The following is a 16,980-nucleotide window of genomic DNA, read 5'->3' on the forward strand; positions in this document are numbered from 1 at the left end:
CTGGTGGACAAACAAACTGACATTTCCATCTCTAGCACAGCCACATGGCTCGTGTGGCTAAAAAAAAGGTGTTTAGAACCTAATACAATTTCTGTTAAAATCATTTTCACAAGATCCAATCGAAGCTAACAAAGGTTAAAAATACATATTTCCTGAGACTTCAAAGATATTTTGTTTTGTGATTACAGCGTAGCTACTTTGCATAAATGCAAAGGCCAGGATGCAAACACAAAGTGTACTGTGTCGCTGTGGTGGTAAAGGTGTACGTTATTATGTACAGTTAATTAAAGCAACTGTCACAAACAGTTCGGAAATAAACAGCATAAAAGAGGCAGGTTTTGGAGTAATGACTGCACATCAATGCAGCGCTGACTTTATTCTCAAACACATTATTAGAATCTAAAAATAAGAAAACCTTCATGGTTGTTGTTGCCCAGAGTCCTTTCATCTGCCAAAAAACACATTAATACAAAGAGATACAGGGCGAGAGAGATGTGTCTCTCATCATCATCATCATTAACACTAAAACAAAACTTGATTTGATTTACAAAAAAACAACATTAAAACACAGCCAACCCAGCAACAGTTATAGTTTCTTAAATAGCCTCTGAGCACAGAGAAATCGAGATGACAAAAGAGACCATGCAGCCCGACCAGCCACTCTGCCTTCTCATTAACACTTCACACACTCTCTCACACACACACACACACAGTTTGGATCCAAATCAATATTATCAACAGACATATGCCAGGAGGAGGAGCTGTCATCTTACAAAGGACTATTTCTGTTTCCTTTTTTTTTTTTTTTTCAACAAAGAATTGTTTGACATTTCATTATTTCAAGGACTAAAATACATTGAATTTCTACCCTGCAGATCTGAGCTTTCCTGACAGAGAACAATGAAAGTTCTTTAATCGTACACAATTATTTAGTCAACGCCTGGTTAAGAAGGCAACAAACAGCCTCAGGTGCTTTTTCCGCCTTTTTCTCGTATTTGTTTTTAGCTGAATAAAGCTGTCACTCTGTTCAGAACCACGATCTCTACAGACAGCAATCGGGACTTGGGTCCACACTGCATCAAATCAAAGGCTTATATTCATTTAATTAAAGAACCAGCAGGGAAATTTTGTGTAGTATTTGGTTTTAAACCCTTCGTTTGTCTGCCGAGTTCTCTTCACTTTGGCCGTAGAAAGATACAGCAACTACAAGGTCAAAAATAATAATAATAATTTGGCTTTTTAAATCAACAGCTCAAACAATTATGTTACAGCAATTTACACTTGCTCTTCAGAGCCTTTTGGAACTGACAGTAAACACCATCATTATACAAAATGAGGAATCAGATATGATCTTTTTAGAGAGAATGTCCCATTCTGAGGGAGTCTGGAGTATATACACCTACAGTATCATTAATGGTTCACAGCACAGGACCTGCCCTACCTCTCCTCACTGGTATACACATTTCCAATTCAAATCATAGCATGTCACATATGCAGTAGAAAAAATACAGCCAATAACAGATGTCAGACCAGCCAAGGGACATGCAGGAGCTGGAAGGAAGTATTTCTTCTTCCTGGTCTTAACACTGCCCCCGTAGTAATAATACACAGAAATGCCTCATTATTCTACTGCTTGGGCTTTAGTTTGAAGCGCTGAACTCAAGTTTGGTTCAAGTGTAGGTGGTCCTCTGTGGGTTGAGGTTGGACTAGACTGGCCTGGGTTCATGTGGAGACGAGGCTGGAGGTTTCATGGTGTGGCAGTAGAAGGGCTTGGTTGACGTTTGGTGTCACTTTGTCCTGAGATTAGCTCAGATAGAGATGTTTGTCTCTCTGAAGACCTCTTCAGGAGGAGAGGAGAAAGAAAAAGTTAGGATAAAGAGGGAGCAGTTACAGCTGTAGCAGCTTACAGAGTACTGTAGACTGTCTCAGAATATTATTTCACTAATTCTAATAACACATTCTGAGCCAGAAAGGGCAATCTGGGTGAAAATTTGTTTTTATGCAACAGCCATTTTACCCCGTAAGACTTTCTTGCTTTGTTAAGGGAAAAAGACATCAGATAAAATGCTGATGAGCCAATTTAAACAAGACCCTAGTAACTTTTATGTTTGTTTGTTTATCATTAGTAATATCGTGGCATCAGAGGCTGTTCTACATGGACAAAATGTTACTTAAGAGCAGGCTGAAAAGTGTTTTTCTACCCTCTCTGGTTGACAGTTTCACCCAGCGTCACTGATGGATGTGGTTGAACCTGTAACCACACCGAACAGTGATGTCACAGTCTTCCTGCCGTACACCTGTACAAGAAAGAGTTGAACCCCAACACCTACCCGTTGCCATGATAATCAGTGCTCCAGTCCAGAGAGGGGTGGTGGTTCGGTGTGTGTCGACCCAGCTGGTGGTAGTCCACTGATGATGAGATCACTGCTCCACCATTAAGCATGCCTCCTCCCATTGGCTGGTAGTCAGACTGGAGTGGGGAGTGATAGCCCTGGAATTGAAATGTAAAAGTTAGTGTCTTATTTAAAGTCTTGTTAAAAAATTATTTATTTTAATTTATTGTGTATGCAGCTGATCACACGCTGAAAAGGAAAACATTCAACAAAGACGATGACTGGTCAGTAATACAGATGTGTACTCTGCTAACATGAGCTGTGGAAATCCAAACTGATAATATTGTAGTTGCTGTGACACAGTTTATTGAGATCAAAACAGATGAGTAATGCTACTGCAGTAGAAAGATGCGTTTATCCTTTCAATATCTGTGACGCTCGAAGCAAAGTTTGTCATTTTTCCTTTCAGTGTTTTTTTTTTTCCAAAGTTGAGGTTGGAATATTTTGGAGCAGCTGATTTGCAGGTAAAGGAAACCTAGACGTCTGTTAAACTCTTTGGTTTAGACCTGTGGCTTTCAAACCACTGAAAAAAGCAAATGTCAGTTATTGTAGATTTTTCCCGTCAGCAGCACAGCTCATTGGGGGCAGTTAAGGTATTTTTAAACACTTCACATCACACTCCATCTCATAGTCATAACTCAGTCAAGTCCGAACACAGACATGATAGACATGTTTCCCGAGTATACCGCTATACCTCTGATGTCCATCGCAAATAAACGTCCATAAATCCATGAAGAAATCATAGGAAGATAACATTTATTCATTTAGCTTGTTGCAAAAGGGACTTACAATTGCTATACGTGTCAGAGGTCGCAAACCTCTGGAGCAACTAGGGTTAAGTGTCTTGCTCAGGGACACATTGGTGGATGTGTCACAGTGGGGAACTGAACTCCTCTCACACCAAAGTCATGTGTCTTATCCACCACCCCAAGATGCTCCCAATAACTCCAGAACTTGCCTGAGAAATACGTTTTCTTCACTATCAACAGAATCCAGTGATAGTTGTTTGTACATCCACGGGTACACCGCAAACTGGAGCTGCTAATAGCTAAATATGTGTACTTTTAATTTGCCAAACGTAAGCAGTGTTAGACTTTAGGGCAGCTGTGGGTCGGGAGGTATCCGAAGATCGGTGGCTCCCGATGGCCGTGTCGTCGGTGTGTGAATGATTAGTTTCGCAGTAATGGTGGCTTGTTTACATCCTCCTTAAACCTGAATGAGTCCATAGAAAGCTCATGTTTTAACACACCAACCTTTAGCACTGCCTTGGTAAATGGTTTCTGATTAGCAGGGACGTGAATGAATGCAAGTGAAAAGGAAAAGGAGACAGAGATCCGTCACAGGTTCATCAGCAGTAATTACAGAGTTTTGAGTGTCTTGCGGATTTTATCATCTGCCGGGGGGAGGGGGGGGGGCTGACGAAGGTAAGAGGAGAGGAGGAAAAGGACGATGAGGAGAAGAAAAGGAGGTGAGCATACCTCTAACCGCAAGATACTTAAGGGAGGAGAGAGAGATGGAAAACTAAGCGATTGCAGTGAGAAAGTGCAGGAAAGTGTGTGTGTGTGAGAGAGGCTGAAAGGGAAGTTAATCTGAGTGTTGAGAGTGAAAGAGGAGGACAGCAGGTGGTTGGGTTCTCCCCCCTCTCCTCCTCCTCTACCTCACCTATTCATCCATTGTTGAGCAAATTCTTCTCCTTCACTCCTTCACAAAGACCCCATCTGCCTCTTTTGTCTCTCTCTCCTTCTCCCTTCCCCCATCACTTCTCACTCTTCACTCAAAGAATAAAAAAAGTTTTGAGCTCTGTCACTGTGTCCTCTCTTATTTTTTTTTTCCTCCCTTCAGTTTTCCTTTTTATTTTGTTTGCGCTTTCTCAAAATATGCAAAATGGAGGAGTGAGAAAGGGGGATTATGTGAGTGTGGGATTTAACAGGGCACTATTAAAAAGGGGGATAAAAATGGGAAGTGAGACTCAGTGGCAAAGTGCCCCCCATGTTTAACTAGTTGGAGGAGACACTGCACTATCACATGTCTCCAATTCACCTATTCACCAATTCACACAGCCACTCGTCTTCCTCTTCCTCCTGTCTGGACAGACTATCAGCTGACCAACTGACAGTGAGAAACAAAGACGCAGCGGGGATAACTGACTGACTGACACTATTATATAAGTAGAAAGGGACAGACAGACGTAGAGAACACAAATTTTAATTTCTATGATTAATAGTTAAAATGGGGAGGGGGTCCGGGGCCCGAGAGGGTCCGGTAAAGTAAATTACATGTGTCCGTTTACTTTTAATGGACACATGTAATGTTTTATACTTTCTGTGAATATAATTCAATTAATCTTATTTCCATCCTATACAGACGCCTTATTTTGAAAACCGGACGCTGTCACATGTGTTTCCTCCTCGCGCTAAATTCATTAAGTCCGACCCAGTTTGATAAATAATGTTGTATGTGGTTCTGGTAACATTAAAACTTCACAGCCCCTCTTCAGGTAGGACTCTCAAACTGCAACACTTGTTGAGACAAACTGACAGAATAAAGTCTCTAACCTGCCTGTCAACTCGCTCTGGTCCGTTTCAGTGGATTTACCATAAAAGCTTGAATACGTGCCACACTGTAGGTGTGGCTAGATTAATCACCTTCTCAGAGACGAGTGACAGAAACACTCAAAGTGGGTCAGACCGTTTGTTGACTTTTCTCAGAAGTCAGCCACAGATGGAGTCAAAAAGACATTTTTGCGTCTTTCTCAGACACTTTAAAATCCTTCCACACTGCCGACATGTCACCGTAATTGTTCCATACAATTTCTTTGGTCTTTTGATTTGTTAGGCCGAAAGTGCTCTCTTTGCTATTTTCGTCCGATTAATTTCGGTGGCCGAACATTCGGTGCATCCCTAATGATTAAAATGGATTTTCCATAAAAGGATACCAAAGATTGGCTATTACCAACAATCTACTGATTGTCTCCTTGTTAAAAAAAGTATATTAATATATTCTAACCTTCTGTTATTTCCCACACATATTGATTGTTATGTAAATGATTGTAAACAGGAACACCTACAGGTAAATGTTTGTCTTTATTGGAATCACAGCACAAATAAAACTTCATTATTGTAAAACAAAACTTTAAAAGTGCTGAAGTTTTAAGTGCTGGACAAACTGAAAATTAAAAAACTCTGTAACTACACGCAAGAACTGTGACTGGTCGGCTTGGTAGCATTGCATTTCCTCCAAGCCCCGAGGAAGTGCTCCGTGCTTTGAATCCAGTTTTACAAGGGATTAGTCCTTTAGTGGACGCTTTTCTTAGTGGATATCGTGATGGGAATTGAACCCAAGGCTCACACATCAAAAGGCATGTGTCTTATGCACTGCACCATCGCCACCCACAAACAAGCAGCTGTGAAACGGTTGATACTTTCTTTTTATATTTATAAATAAAAGAAAACCCCCTCGAAATGACTCATTTCTCTATCAGAATTTGTTCCATTCAGTCGATAACATTTTGAAAGTCTAGAATAGCCACACAAAAATTATTTTACCCCCATTCTAGTTAGCTGAGAGCTAAACCGGAAGTTAGCCGGTTCACCGGCAGAAGTCAACACAGTGGAACCTAGAAACCCCACCGTAAACTGCAGAGCGACACAGACACCAACGCACAAGTATAAATGCGAGGGTACGTGCGTTGCCAACGCCCTAGGTCTCGGTGTAGAATCCCTGCAGGAGTATAAATGCAGAACCTCTTCTATGCTTTTGATTGGCTCTCAAAATTGTCCTGCGAAATGTTTGGTGCACCAGTGCGACCAGGAAATTATTTTTTGTCTCACTCGACAGACCAAGTTGGTCCCACTCTGGAGCCCTGCACCAGTCTGTATGTTCAAACATCCATCTCTACAGGCAGACATTAAAAAACAGAGGCCAACTAATTGTGATTCATGCATTCAATTAGGATAGGCTGGATGTATTTAAGTCTATTCAGTACTGCTGTCCACAAGGAAATACGGATCTATTATGCACCCCCGTTCATTCTGGCACCCATCTCATTTCCCCTGTTTGTATGTGCGTGTGTTTTGTTTCCTCTGCTGATATATTCGTCTGTCTCCATCCACCTCTGTGCAGACTTTAAATCTGCAAGATGCTGTTGGCTTGAGTAAATGTGTGTGTCTAAGAAATGGTTTGATGACTCAAGGAGCAGAGCACCAATAGACCACTACTAAGGAAACAATACCTGTGTCCCAATTCCAAACTAAACTAAAATGTTCACCCTGGAGGAGTGACAACAGTATTACATACAAAAAGATGTTTTTTTTTTTTTTTTGTTAGCTGTTGATGGATACTATTGTCAAACAATGCAATGCAGAAAGGAAACGCCCGTGCCACTGCAAAAAATGAAAATAGTAAACAGTGAATGGTGGTGAGACGGCTACAGAACGATCTTGGAAAACAAAAGTAATGTATTAAAACTCTCAAACATTTTGTTGTCTCTCTGATTGACATCCAATGGCACATTGCATCTTTTTCTCTTATATGTATAAAGCAGTATGTGGTTTGTGGATTAGATAGAGATTATTTTTGCGCTACTGATATATATCACAATATGTATCATTTATAAAACTGTCCAATTGATGCATCCCGCTGTTAAAATGTTCAAATGTATAAAACAAACCACTAATAGCTAATGTTAACTCTTTAATTACACTTTGCTTGGAATCACTCTTTTGGAGAAAAGAATAATGTAAAATCATCACAATTTATCTGTGCTGAAAGTCAGTGAATAGTAGTAGTTAATTATCGCTTAAAGAGAAACGTGTCTGTTAAAAACACAAACACATTTTCTTCAGTTATTTGCTTGTTATTGCCACTGAGTCAGTCTCAGAGTAATGTCTCCTTCAGGTTTTTTATGATCCCGTGCCCTTTTATTTTTATTACCCTGTGTTTTATACCATTACTTTGCCTGAATAAATAGGAGGGTTTTTTTATTGATTTTCTACTTGCTCTGCCTGAAAAACATTTATTTTTGCTTCTTTTTTTTCTTAAAACGCCAGGAGGAAAAACAAAATTTGTGAATAATCCAAGTTTTATCCAAATCTCAGAAGTTATATTTAAACGATAAGGTATTCTACATGTATTGTATTTATATTGTCAACAAATCCCATAAGAAAACCGACAATGTAATGAGTTGTTTGTGTATCTCAGTCTGATATCTCTTCTTCCTCTGAGCCATTGAGCTCCACTGTTGTCCAAAAACCATTAAAACCCAGCCTCACTGTTGCACTGGGTGACATGTTCCTTTCCATTAACATGAACACACACACTGTAGTTTATTCTGACGCCCACACACACCGTCCTGCTGCCCCAAATACTCACTAGAGCACCAAATGTGGATTAATCCGTCGCTGAAAATAGACCCTAACGAACGCTCTTTTTCCTCCTGTTTGAGTAACGTTTCAAGGGTAGCTTCAGTATTTTTCAATCTGGACTGTATTTTCCCATGTTTTTGTGTCTATGTGACTACACATTTTTGAAATTGGTCCATTATTAAGTGAGCACACTGCAATTTTTGTTTTTGTCAATGGAGTCTACATGATACAATATGTATCATTTATAAAACTGTCCAATTGATGCATCCCGCTGTTAAAATGTTCAAATGTATAAAACAAACCACTAATAGCTAATGTTAACTCTTTAATTACACTTTGCTTGGAATCACTCTTTTGGAGAAAAGAATAATGTAAAATCATCACAATTTATCTGTGCTGAAAGTCAGTGAATAGTAGTAGTTAATTATCGCTTAAAGAGAAACGTGTCTGTTAAAAACACAAACACATTTTCTTCAGTTATTTGCTTGTTATTGCCACTGAGTCAGTCTCAGAGTAATGTCTCCTTCAGGTTTTTTATGATCCCGTGCCCTTTTATTTTATTACCCTGTGTTTTATACCATTACTTTGCCTGAATAAATAGGAGGGTTTTTTTATTGATTTTCTACTTGCTCTGCCTGAAAAACATTTATTTTTGCTTCTTTTTTTTCTTAAAACGCCAGGAGGAAAAACAAAAATTTGTGAATAATCCAAGTTTTATCCAAATCTCAGAAGTTATATTTAAACGATAAGGTATTCTACATGTATTGTATTTATATTGTCAACAAATCCCATAAGAAAACCGACAATGTAATGAGTTGTTTGTGTATCTCAGTCTGATATCTCTTCTTCCTCTGAGCCATTGAGCTCCACTGTTGTCCAAAAACCATTAAAACCCAGCCTCACTGTTGCACTGGGTGACATGTTCCTTTCCATTAACATGAACACACACACTGTAGTTTATTCTGACGCCCACACACACCGTCCTGCTGCCCCAAATACTCACTAGAGCACCAAATGTGGATTAATCCGTCGCTGAAAATAGACCCTAACGAACGCTCTTTTTCCTCCTGTTTGAGTAACGTTTCAAGGGTAGCTTCAGTATTTTTCAATCTGGACTGTATTTTCCCATGTTTTTGTGTCTATGTGACTACACATTTTTGAAATTGGTCCATTATTAAGTGAGCACACTGCAATTTTTGTTTTTGTCAATGGAGTCTAGGGGCTTTGACAAAAGCAATACAGCGACTGTTTCCATTTAAAAAAAGGTCCATCTATGTAGGGATCCTTTCCATAATGTTGTCAGGCACTTATAATAACAATCTGAGCATGTCAGTGGCAGAAAAAGCACTTAAGCAGAAGTACTTTAACGGGGCGCAATTGCCTGCAAGGATTACGTTACAGCCCCGTTTCACTGCTGCCGACTTAAATTTAAAAATGTTTTTGTCCCATTTAGTCACATAGACACAAAAGCATGGGGAAATATGGTTCAGAATTAAAAGTACAGAACTTAGCCTTAAATAAAGTTTAATGGACAAGATAGGTAAGTACTTAGAGACATCGGTGTTTATCCTTCATGTCTACTATACTGTCAATGAACAAACAATAAGAGATACAAAGTACCAAACCACAAAATGTTAAGTTATAACATTTACACTTAGTGTGTGACTGACCTGTGTGATGGCAGGCGAGTGAGTCATTCCCAGTGAGTGTCCACTGAGCTGCTGGTGCTGATGGTGTGGACTGTGCATCCCCCCCAGGTGTGCCTGGCTGTGGAGGGGAGGGCTGACCTGGAGAGGAGGGGTGGACGCCGCCGCCATGTTGCCAAGGGACAGAGCTCCCTGGTGCGGGACGCTGGGCCGCGGCACAGTCCCTCTGGAGGACAGAGCCTGGAGCTGGGGGTGCATCTGGTTGTGAGGAGGGCGGAGGTTGTGGCCGAGGCCGGGGCTTGAGGCGTGGGAAGGGTGCTGAGGGTGAGAGTACTGCATGTACATGCCTGGGTGCTGAGGGTGAGAGTGAGGGTGAGGCTGATGGTGAGGGTGAGTGTGGGCGAGTGAGCTGGAAGGGTGCTGGCCTGGGTAGACTGAAGGTTTGGGTGTAAACATTGAGGTAGAAGAAGAAGTCGTGGAGGAAGAGTGGGGCGGCTTCATTTCAGACGGATCATTGTAACTCTGGAGAACAAGAAAAAGTAGAACAGAAAATCAGTTTGCAGGTTTGAGATTGACCCATTTACATCAGCTAAATGTCATTAACTTGTGTGTGTGTGCGTGCAGTACCTGAGAGACCAGACTGGCTCTGTAGGCAGCCAGTTGTTTCAGATACTCCTTCTTAGCCGTCTCTGTCCTCTTCTTGTACACCTGAAACGCAAACCTTTTACTTCTCTGCTAACCACCTACCAACTATCAACTTTGCTTTTGTTTTGTTTGCTTATTTACAGTTTACAGCATTAAAAAAAAAAACGAGTAACTGTTTTTATAAACGTGTAAAATCTTGTGTGAATAATCAACACTGTGCCGTGACACACTAACAACGTCTGACATGTACTCAGGTATAACCATCATGAGTTTCACAGTATTTCCCTCAGCTGACACAGTTGTCTAATAACACATAACCACGATAATGAATTCCCCCAGCAGCTCCTTCAAAGATTCTCTGAATCTGAACTTTGTGAAATGCGGGCGACATCCACTTGCACCAATTTTGTGAGCTCAGTAATGATTGGTGGTCTCAGCGGTATTGTTAGAGCTCAAGTTTGCCTGCAAAACGCTTGATTCCTGTCACAAAGACAATTTAGCTACTTGCCATCTCTCTCGCTCTTCTTTTATGGTTTCACTGAAGGGGGACGGACATGTTTTTTCTTCTAACTGGGTTTTCTTTTCTTGCATCAGCTGCCAAAATTCATAAACAAGACTAAGAGTTTATGTACAGCCATTCTAGCTTCTCTGTGAGGCTGTACTAAGGTACAGGGTGCAATTTTCACCAATCCAATTCAGCTTTATTGGTATGAACAGCAATATTGCCAAAGCAACAAATAAATTAGAAAAAGAATAATTAATTTCATACAGTTCATTAAATAAAGTAAATAAAACTGTAAAAGTGTGTGTTAGTGTGTGTTAAAAAATAAATATATATATATATACATATTAAAGATAAAATAAATAAAATAGTAAACGTGTGTGTGAGTGTGTATATTAATAGACAAAAAAATTAAAAATAATAATAATAAATAAAAAACAACTGCTAAAAAAAAATCTGTATCAAATGTGAAATAAAAAAAAAACAAATAAAGGAACAATTACTAAAATAAACAATGAAAACAATAATTTGAAAATATATTACAATTATTTCATATATTTATCAGTCCAGTCTGAGTTTCCACTGGCTGATATACGTTGCTGCAATGATTTGGATTTCTGGCATTTCTCCTAGTAAATCGGGGAGTTTCCGTGTGTCTGATATAAATTTTAATTCGGGGTATATTTGGGAAGTGTTTGCAAAGTTTTTTTCTCTTAAGGTTTTATATATTAGGGCACGAGGTGAGAAAGTGCAGCCGTCTTAGTTTAGCGTCTTAGTTTCTTAACATTTGCTACTGAACACAAAGCACATCTGAGGATATATATGAACAGTTTTAGGCATTTGTTCATAAACCATGCTAAATGCTAAATGAAATTACAAAGGATAATCAGGGATTATAGTGCTGCTAAATTAAAGAGGGAGGATCTACCTGTTTCTGTTCCTCTCCCAGGCCGTCCCACATGGAGGCCACGATCTTTGACACCTCCCCGAAGGTGGCGTTGGGGTTCTGGGCCTTGATGTTGGCTTGGGTGTCCCTGAAGAACAAGGCGTAGGCAGACACCGGCTTCACTGGCTCATTGGGGTCCTTTCGCTTCTTCTTCTTTGGTGTTTTGGGTTTCTTGGAGATGTCCACTGACGCTGGCCTCTTCTCTCCTCCACTGCCCAGCTAAGAAGAGAAGAAAGTGGCTGAGTACGACACAGGTAGGTATGAAATATATATAGTCATGGACAGAGTTTAGTTCGGTGGAAAAAGCAAAAATGCATAAAAAACTAAAATAGCAGTAAGAATTTGACATGTTTGGTAGAGCTTAAGTGCTGTGTAATAAATTGTCTATATCAATTATTTTATGACTCATTTTCCCCTTCTGTTATTGCTAACCTGGCATTTTACAGATTCGCACCTCCAGTTGTGTCTTTGATGACTCTCACATGACAGACATGTGACCTCAACCGTTCTTGTTTGATGTCAAGATATGAATCAGCCACAGAGCTCAAATATGGGGAAACTCCCGGCAGTCCCCTGCAGAACTGATGAAGCTAAACCACTCTTTTAGTCCACGCACAGCAGTTCAGCTGACCAAGCAGAAATGTGAAATTTGTCGAGCAAAAGATTCGATAAATACGAAGAATAAAGTTTCCAATGATATTAATGTATGATGAATACATTTTGTAAATAACTACTTCTTTAGACCTCAACACAAATAACTAAACTTAAACAGAGAAAGTTTAAAGGTCAGAGACGTTTGTACTAGTTATAACTGATTGATCTGTGCATATCTGTTTTGTGAAATGGATGATGGGAAAATGAATCCTGTGTGTCTTTGACTTACTACAACAACATATCCATGTCCTGTGACATTCACATTCTTCTTATATTCACTCACAGGGATAATGTGCCTCTAATATACATATGTTTAATAGCTATGTGATGCATGTTACTAACTATTAAAATAAAAATTAAAGTATTAAAGTTGCATTATTAATGATGCAGAATCAATTCTTGTTTATTTTATTGTTTGACTACTTTTACTTTTATAATCTTTTATCTACTGCCTTGTGTCCACTGTCTATTGTTTGTATTTGTTTTTAAATGCGAGGATGACTTGTCCACTGCAACACAAATGTACATACGGGTACAAATAATGTAACCTGAACCTGAACTATGGCTCAGTTTGGTATCAAAGCATAAAAATAACATCCTAGCTTCAAAGGCATTCTGTATTTCTTGACTCTTCACAACATGATTTCAAGGTCAAAGCAGTAGGAGTTCACAGCTAAAGAAATGCAACAAAGTGCGCCAGAGGCTTCACTTGTTGTTGCTAATTATGATGACAGGCACTGAGACGTGAATGGTAATATCTCTGCTCCACTTGCCCACCAAGAGCAACGTGGAGTTAAATTGTGGACTACTAGACTTTTTTGGGATTTTATTGCTGATATCAGCGACAACAGGAGCTTTAAACAAAAAAATATCTGAAGAAATCAAAAATGACAAGAGGAACAATACGGCAGTTGACTGATGGATGTTTCTGTAACCAAACAATAATAATAAAGCCCCTGAAAAAGTTTTTCTCTGTAACATTCAATATTCATTTCAAAATCACTCAAAACTTCAGCTAATCTGCTTCATCGGGACTGCGTGGATGTGGTTTGATCAGATTTGATCGACAGGAGCCTGGTAACGTGAGCAAAACGCCTCAACTGTCAACACATTTTGACTGAAATGTTGCGAAATTCAGATTTTTTTCTAACAAGCACCTCCCACTTCAAACCAGTAAGAGTAACACTGACAAATACAGAAATCTCTCATGTGAAATAACCAAAACTGTTAACTAACTTTGTCAGACAACGGTGTGTTCATGTAGGATCCCATCACTTACTGGGAGAAGCTGATGAAAATATGGTTTCTGGGCCCCAACTTTTCTTTCAAATCTTAATTAAAAACTCACAGCTCTTTTAGATGTTTGATTTATATATTTTTCTTCTTCACTTTTATTTCCTTTTATTAAATTTGTGGCAACTTATTACTGCACTGTGACTGTATCTGCACTCAATCACCTTTGCCTATTTGTATTTTATTATAATCTTCAATTTAATTTAATTTTCCTTTACATCACATAGTTTATCTTGTGTTTAAGTGTTCTGTAAATATATAAGCAATTAATTTTTTCTTCCTAAAGCGAGCATTGCCTGTGTATTTGCTCATAATGTTGCTCATATACAACTCATACTTACACACCTAACCAACGAGAAAGATACAGTTGGTAAATATTATTCAGCGGTACAGTAATGGTTTCATTTCCCCAGAATATGAACAGTCAGTTTGGTGCAGAGTGCTTGTTTCAGTGTGAGACACCTAACAGTGAAGGGAGCTGATTTCCATCTAGTTGATATGCAGGGAGAATGGGTCTATTATGACACATAACATTAACATAACAACTATCCACTGTCTACACACACACACACACAGCAGAACACAAATGGTTGCTACAGCTCAAAGAGATGTGACTCAGAAACACATAACAACAGGAAATACAGTGTGTGTTTGTGTGTGTGTGTGTGTGTGTGTTTATTACCCTGAGTCCGTCATCATTCTCATCCTCATGTGCTGAACTGGAGGGAGATGGTGTGGCGGATTTACTTCCAGGAGGTGAAGGGGAACTATGGGTAACAGAGTTCCCACTCAGCCCCAGCTGGGATTGGTTAATGGTGGACAGCTGACTCTGCTGGCTCATGCCTGATTGGCTCCTGGGTCCGAGCGCTGCCTCGATTGGCTGCTGGCTGCTGGTAAACCGAGAATCAGAGTTCACCATCTGCTGCATCTGTGCAAAGACAAGTGACAATGACTGATGAAGGCAAATATCATTTACATTTACTCAGTACTTTTGAGGAACAACATACAAGCATCAGTAAAGAATCAATCCAGTAAGAGATCTACAAGTGACAATAGACACTAGTAAGAGCATATACAGCATCAGTGGGGAAACAGGTACTTCTCAAATTGATCTGAAAGATCCACATTCCCATTAAAACAACCACATCCAAACACTTAAGAGCTGAAATCAACTTAAGCGTCTTTATTCAACACTCTTTTTCCACGCTCACCATCGCAGTCGTTAATGGGAACAACACATTTTTAATTAGCATTTGAAGCAAGACGTTTTACATCCAATCAAATTAAGGATGGAAATCAGACAATGCAAAAAAAGTTTATTAAGTTTTGGTCCTGACTGGTCTTTAGATAAAATCCAGAGTCCTCAATGTCCGAGACCGAGACAAGACCATAAAAAAGTGGTCTTAAGACCGGTCTCGGAAACTACAACACTACTTGATGGGTATGTCTTTTGCAACACCTACAGAATATTCCAGCCTGCAAATAGGTTTTATTTACATCAGTATAACAATGTCCTCATTAAAAATTATGCCAATTGTGCCAAAAGTCAACTTTCCATTATTCGACCTGAAGGTTTCATAACATTCAGGAAAAAAAGCTGTTTTGTGTGATAACATTTTTGGCCATATCGCACATCCCTAACATCTGTTGTTATTGGCATGGCGTCCGCTTGTTTGACAGCCATAACCAAGCACTGTAAAGTCCTGCACCTGTAAGATCATAATTTTCAGCAATGTAAATCTTATTTAAAGCCACTGTGCGTACAATATTCACCTCAATATCTTTGTCAAACTGGCTTCGATAGAATTATACAGCGGCTGTAAACCAGTGAGAACATCACGGTGTAACGTTGCTTCCAACTTGCTGCTCTCTATGAGCATTGTTTTAATGATGCTTAAAGTTTAAAGCTGTTTTTGACAAAAAGGAGAATGTTTCGCAGTTGTTGTGTCCTTCTTTTTCACGGGGCCCCTCTGTCCCCCTCTGTGTAGCATAGTTCAGCATTGCCAAAATGTGAGCAGTCTCACAGTGACTCAGTCATCATTATTGTTCTGGCTATTTCTCAGGAAAACAAAAGTTAGCATTGCCAACACCCTCAGCATGGGAACTTTGACACGTATCGTCACAAATATGAAGACAGGACTCGGGTGATGATGTGTATTTAGAGTTTCCTCTTAGTAATCATCGAATAATGGCGGATGTGGTCTGGTGCGCTCTGTCCCCTTTGGGAACGCATTACCTGAACTCAATTACCGGCAGCAGCCTCTGAATACAGCTGTGGTATTTAGATGGAACGCAGAGTGACATTTCTCTCACATGGGAAGAGGTTTTCAGATTGACGTATGTGTTGGTGGAAATGCTGAAAAATAATAGCTGTGGTTTTAGGCATTGGTTAGGCTGGGAGTTCAATAAATGTCATATTATCTAACAGTTAAACTGACTTATTTGACAGCTCACCTGACGTACATAAAATTGTTTCAACAGGAATAGTTTGAAGACCTGAGGACCAAGCTGAGAATTATTAAGTAAAAAACAATACATGGATTTAAATAAAATGGAAAAATATTTTGTTTTTGGAAATGTATTATTTTATTTTATTTAGTTATATTATTACTATGGCTGTATGTATTACAGATTATAATACATAATGATATATATATTTATAGTATATTTACATATAATAATATACAGCCATAACATTATGACCACTGACAGGCAAAGCGAAGTTGTGGTTAGAAGCAGGAAAAATGGGAAACGAACGGATTTAAATGACTTTGACAAGAGCTGAATTTTGATGACTAGACGAATGGGTCAGAACATCTCGGTCTGCAGTGGTCAATGAAGGAAAAGCTGTGAACCGACGACAGAGCTCACAGGGCTATTTTGGCAGCAAAAGGGAGACCAGCAGGTGGTCATAATGTTATGGCTGATAGGTGTATAACAATAAACTTGGGACTTAAGGCTGCTCCCGGCTAATGTGTGGTCTGGAAGAAATGGCACTCAGGTCGGCCATGCAACGGGAAATCAGAGACTGTTGTGCCCACATCATTACAGAGATCTCCTCCATCATCTTGGATCAAGCACTCAACAGGTGGACCGTGTTCTGAGACCGACAGAGCCTCCGGACACTGTGTTTATATACAAGTTGACAATGTTTCCTAGATGTCAGAGTTATCATGTGTGGATGAAAACCATATTATCATCACTGTCTTGTTGCTGCTGTTTACATTCTTCCAGACGCAAATTTAAGAAATGCACTGCAGAATTATTTCCTGGTTGTACATGTATATAAATAACTGTATATTGTTTTATATGTTACTGTATAGCTTGAAGGGACTACAAACCTGTGTTGTATAATGATAAACAAACTTCTTAGATACTTGATTAAAACTGCCTGGATCAGGGTGACAGAGTGATCCTCTGAATAAAAAAAAATGTTTACTGAACAAAATTTAAATGCACCAAAGGAAAATGCAGAGCAAGATATTTGAAGAATGGAAAGGAGGTATATTGTTTTCAGTGGTTTGAGTGGTAACATCAC

At 39.4% G+C, this 16,980-nt stretch overlaps 1 protein-coding gene across 1 annotated transcript; it reads right to left on the bottom strand.

Annotated features, from left to right (window-relative positions):
- Positions 1-336: 336 nt before the first annotated feature.
- On the bottom strand, positions 337-14,385 carry LOC119898474 (thymocyte selection-associated high mobility group box protein TOX-like). Its single transcript, XM_038712645.1, has 6 exons — positions 14,125-14,385; positions 11,478-11,714; positions 10,030-10,110; positions 9,427-9,924; positions 2,331-2,491; positions 337-1,840 (listed from the first exon to the last, which is right to left on the bottom strand). Exons 1-6 carry the CDS (start codon positions 14,368-14,370, stop codon positions 1,804-1,806), a joined length of 1,260 nt encoding a protein of 419 aa, XP_038568573.1. The 5' UTR covers positions 14,371-14,385; the 3' UTR covers positions 337-1,803.
- Positions 14,386-16,980: the final 2,595 nt, after the last annotated feature.

The sequence above is a fragment of the Micropterus salmoides genome, unplaced genomic scaffold (assembly GCF_014851395.1).
Source record: "Micropterus salmoides isolate LMB-PRFRI ecotype aquatic unplaced genomic scaffold, ASM1485139v1 Ms_hic_scaffold_1160, whole genome shotgun sequence".
Lineage (NCBI taxonomy): Eukaryota > Metazoa > Chordata > Actinopteri > Centrarchiformes > Centrarchidae > Micropterus > Micropterus salmoides.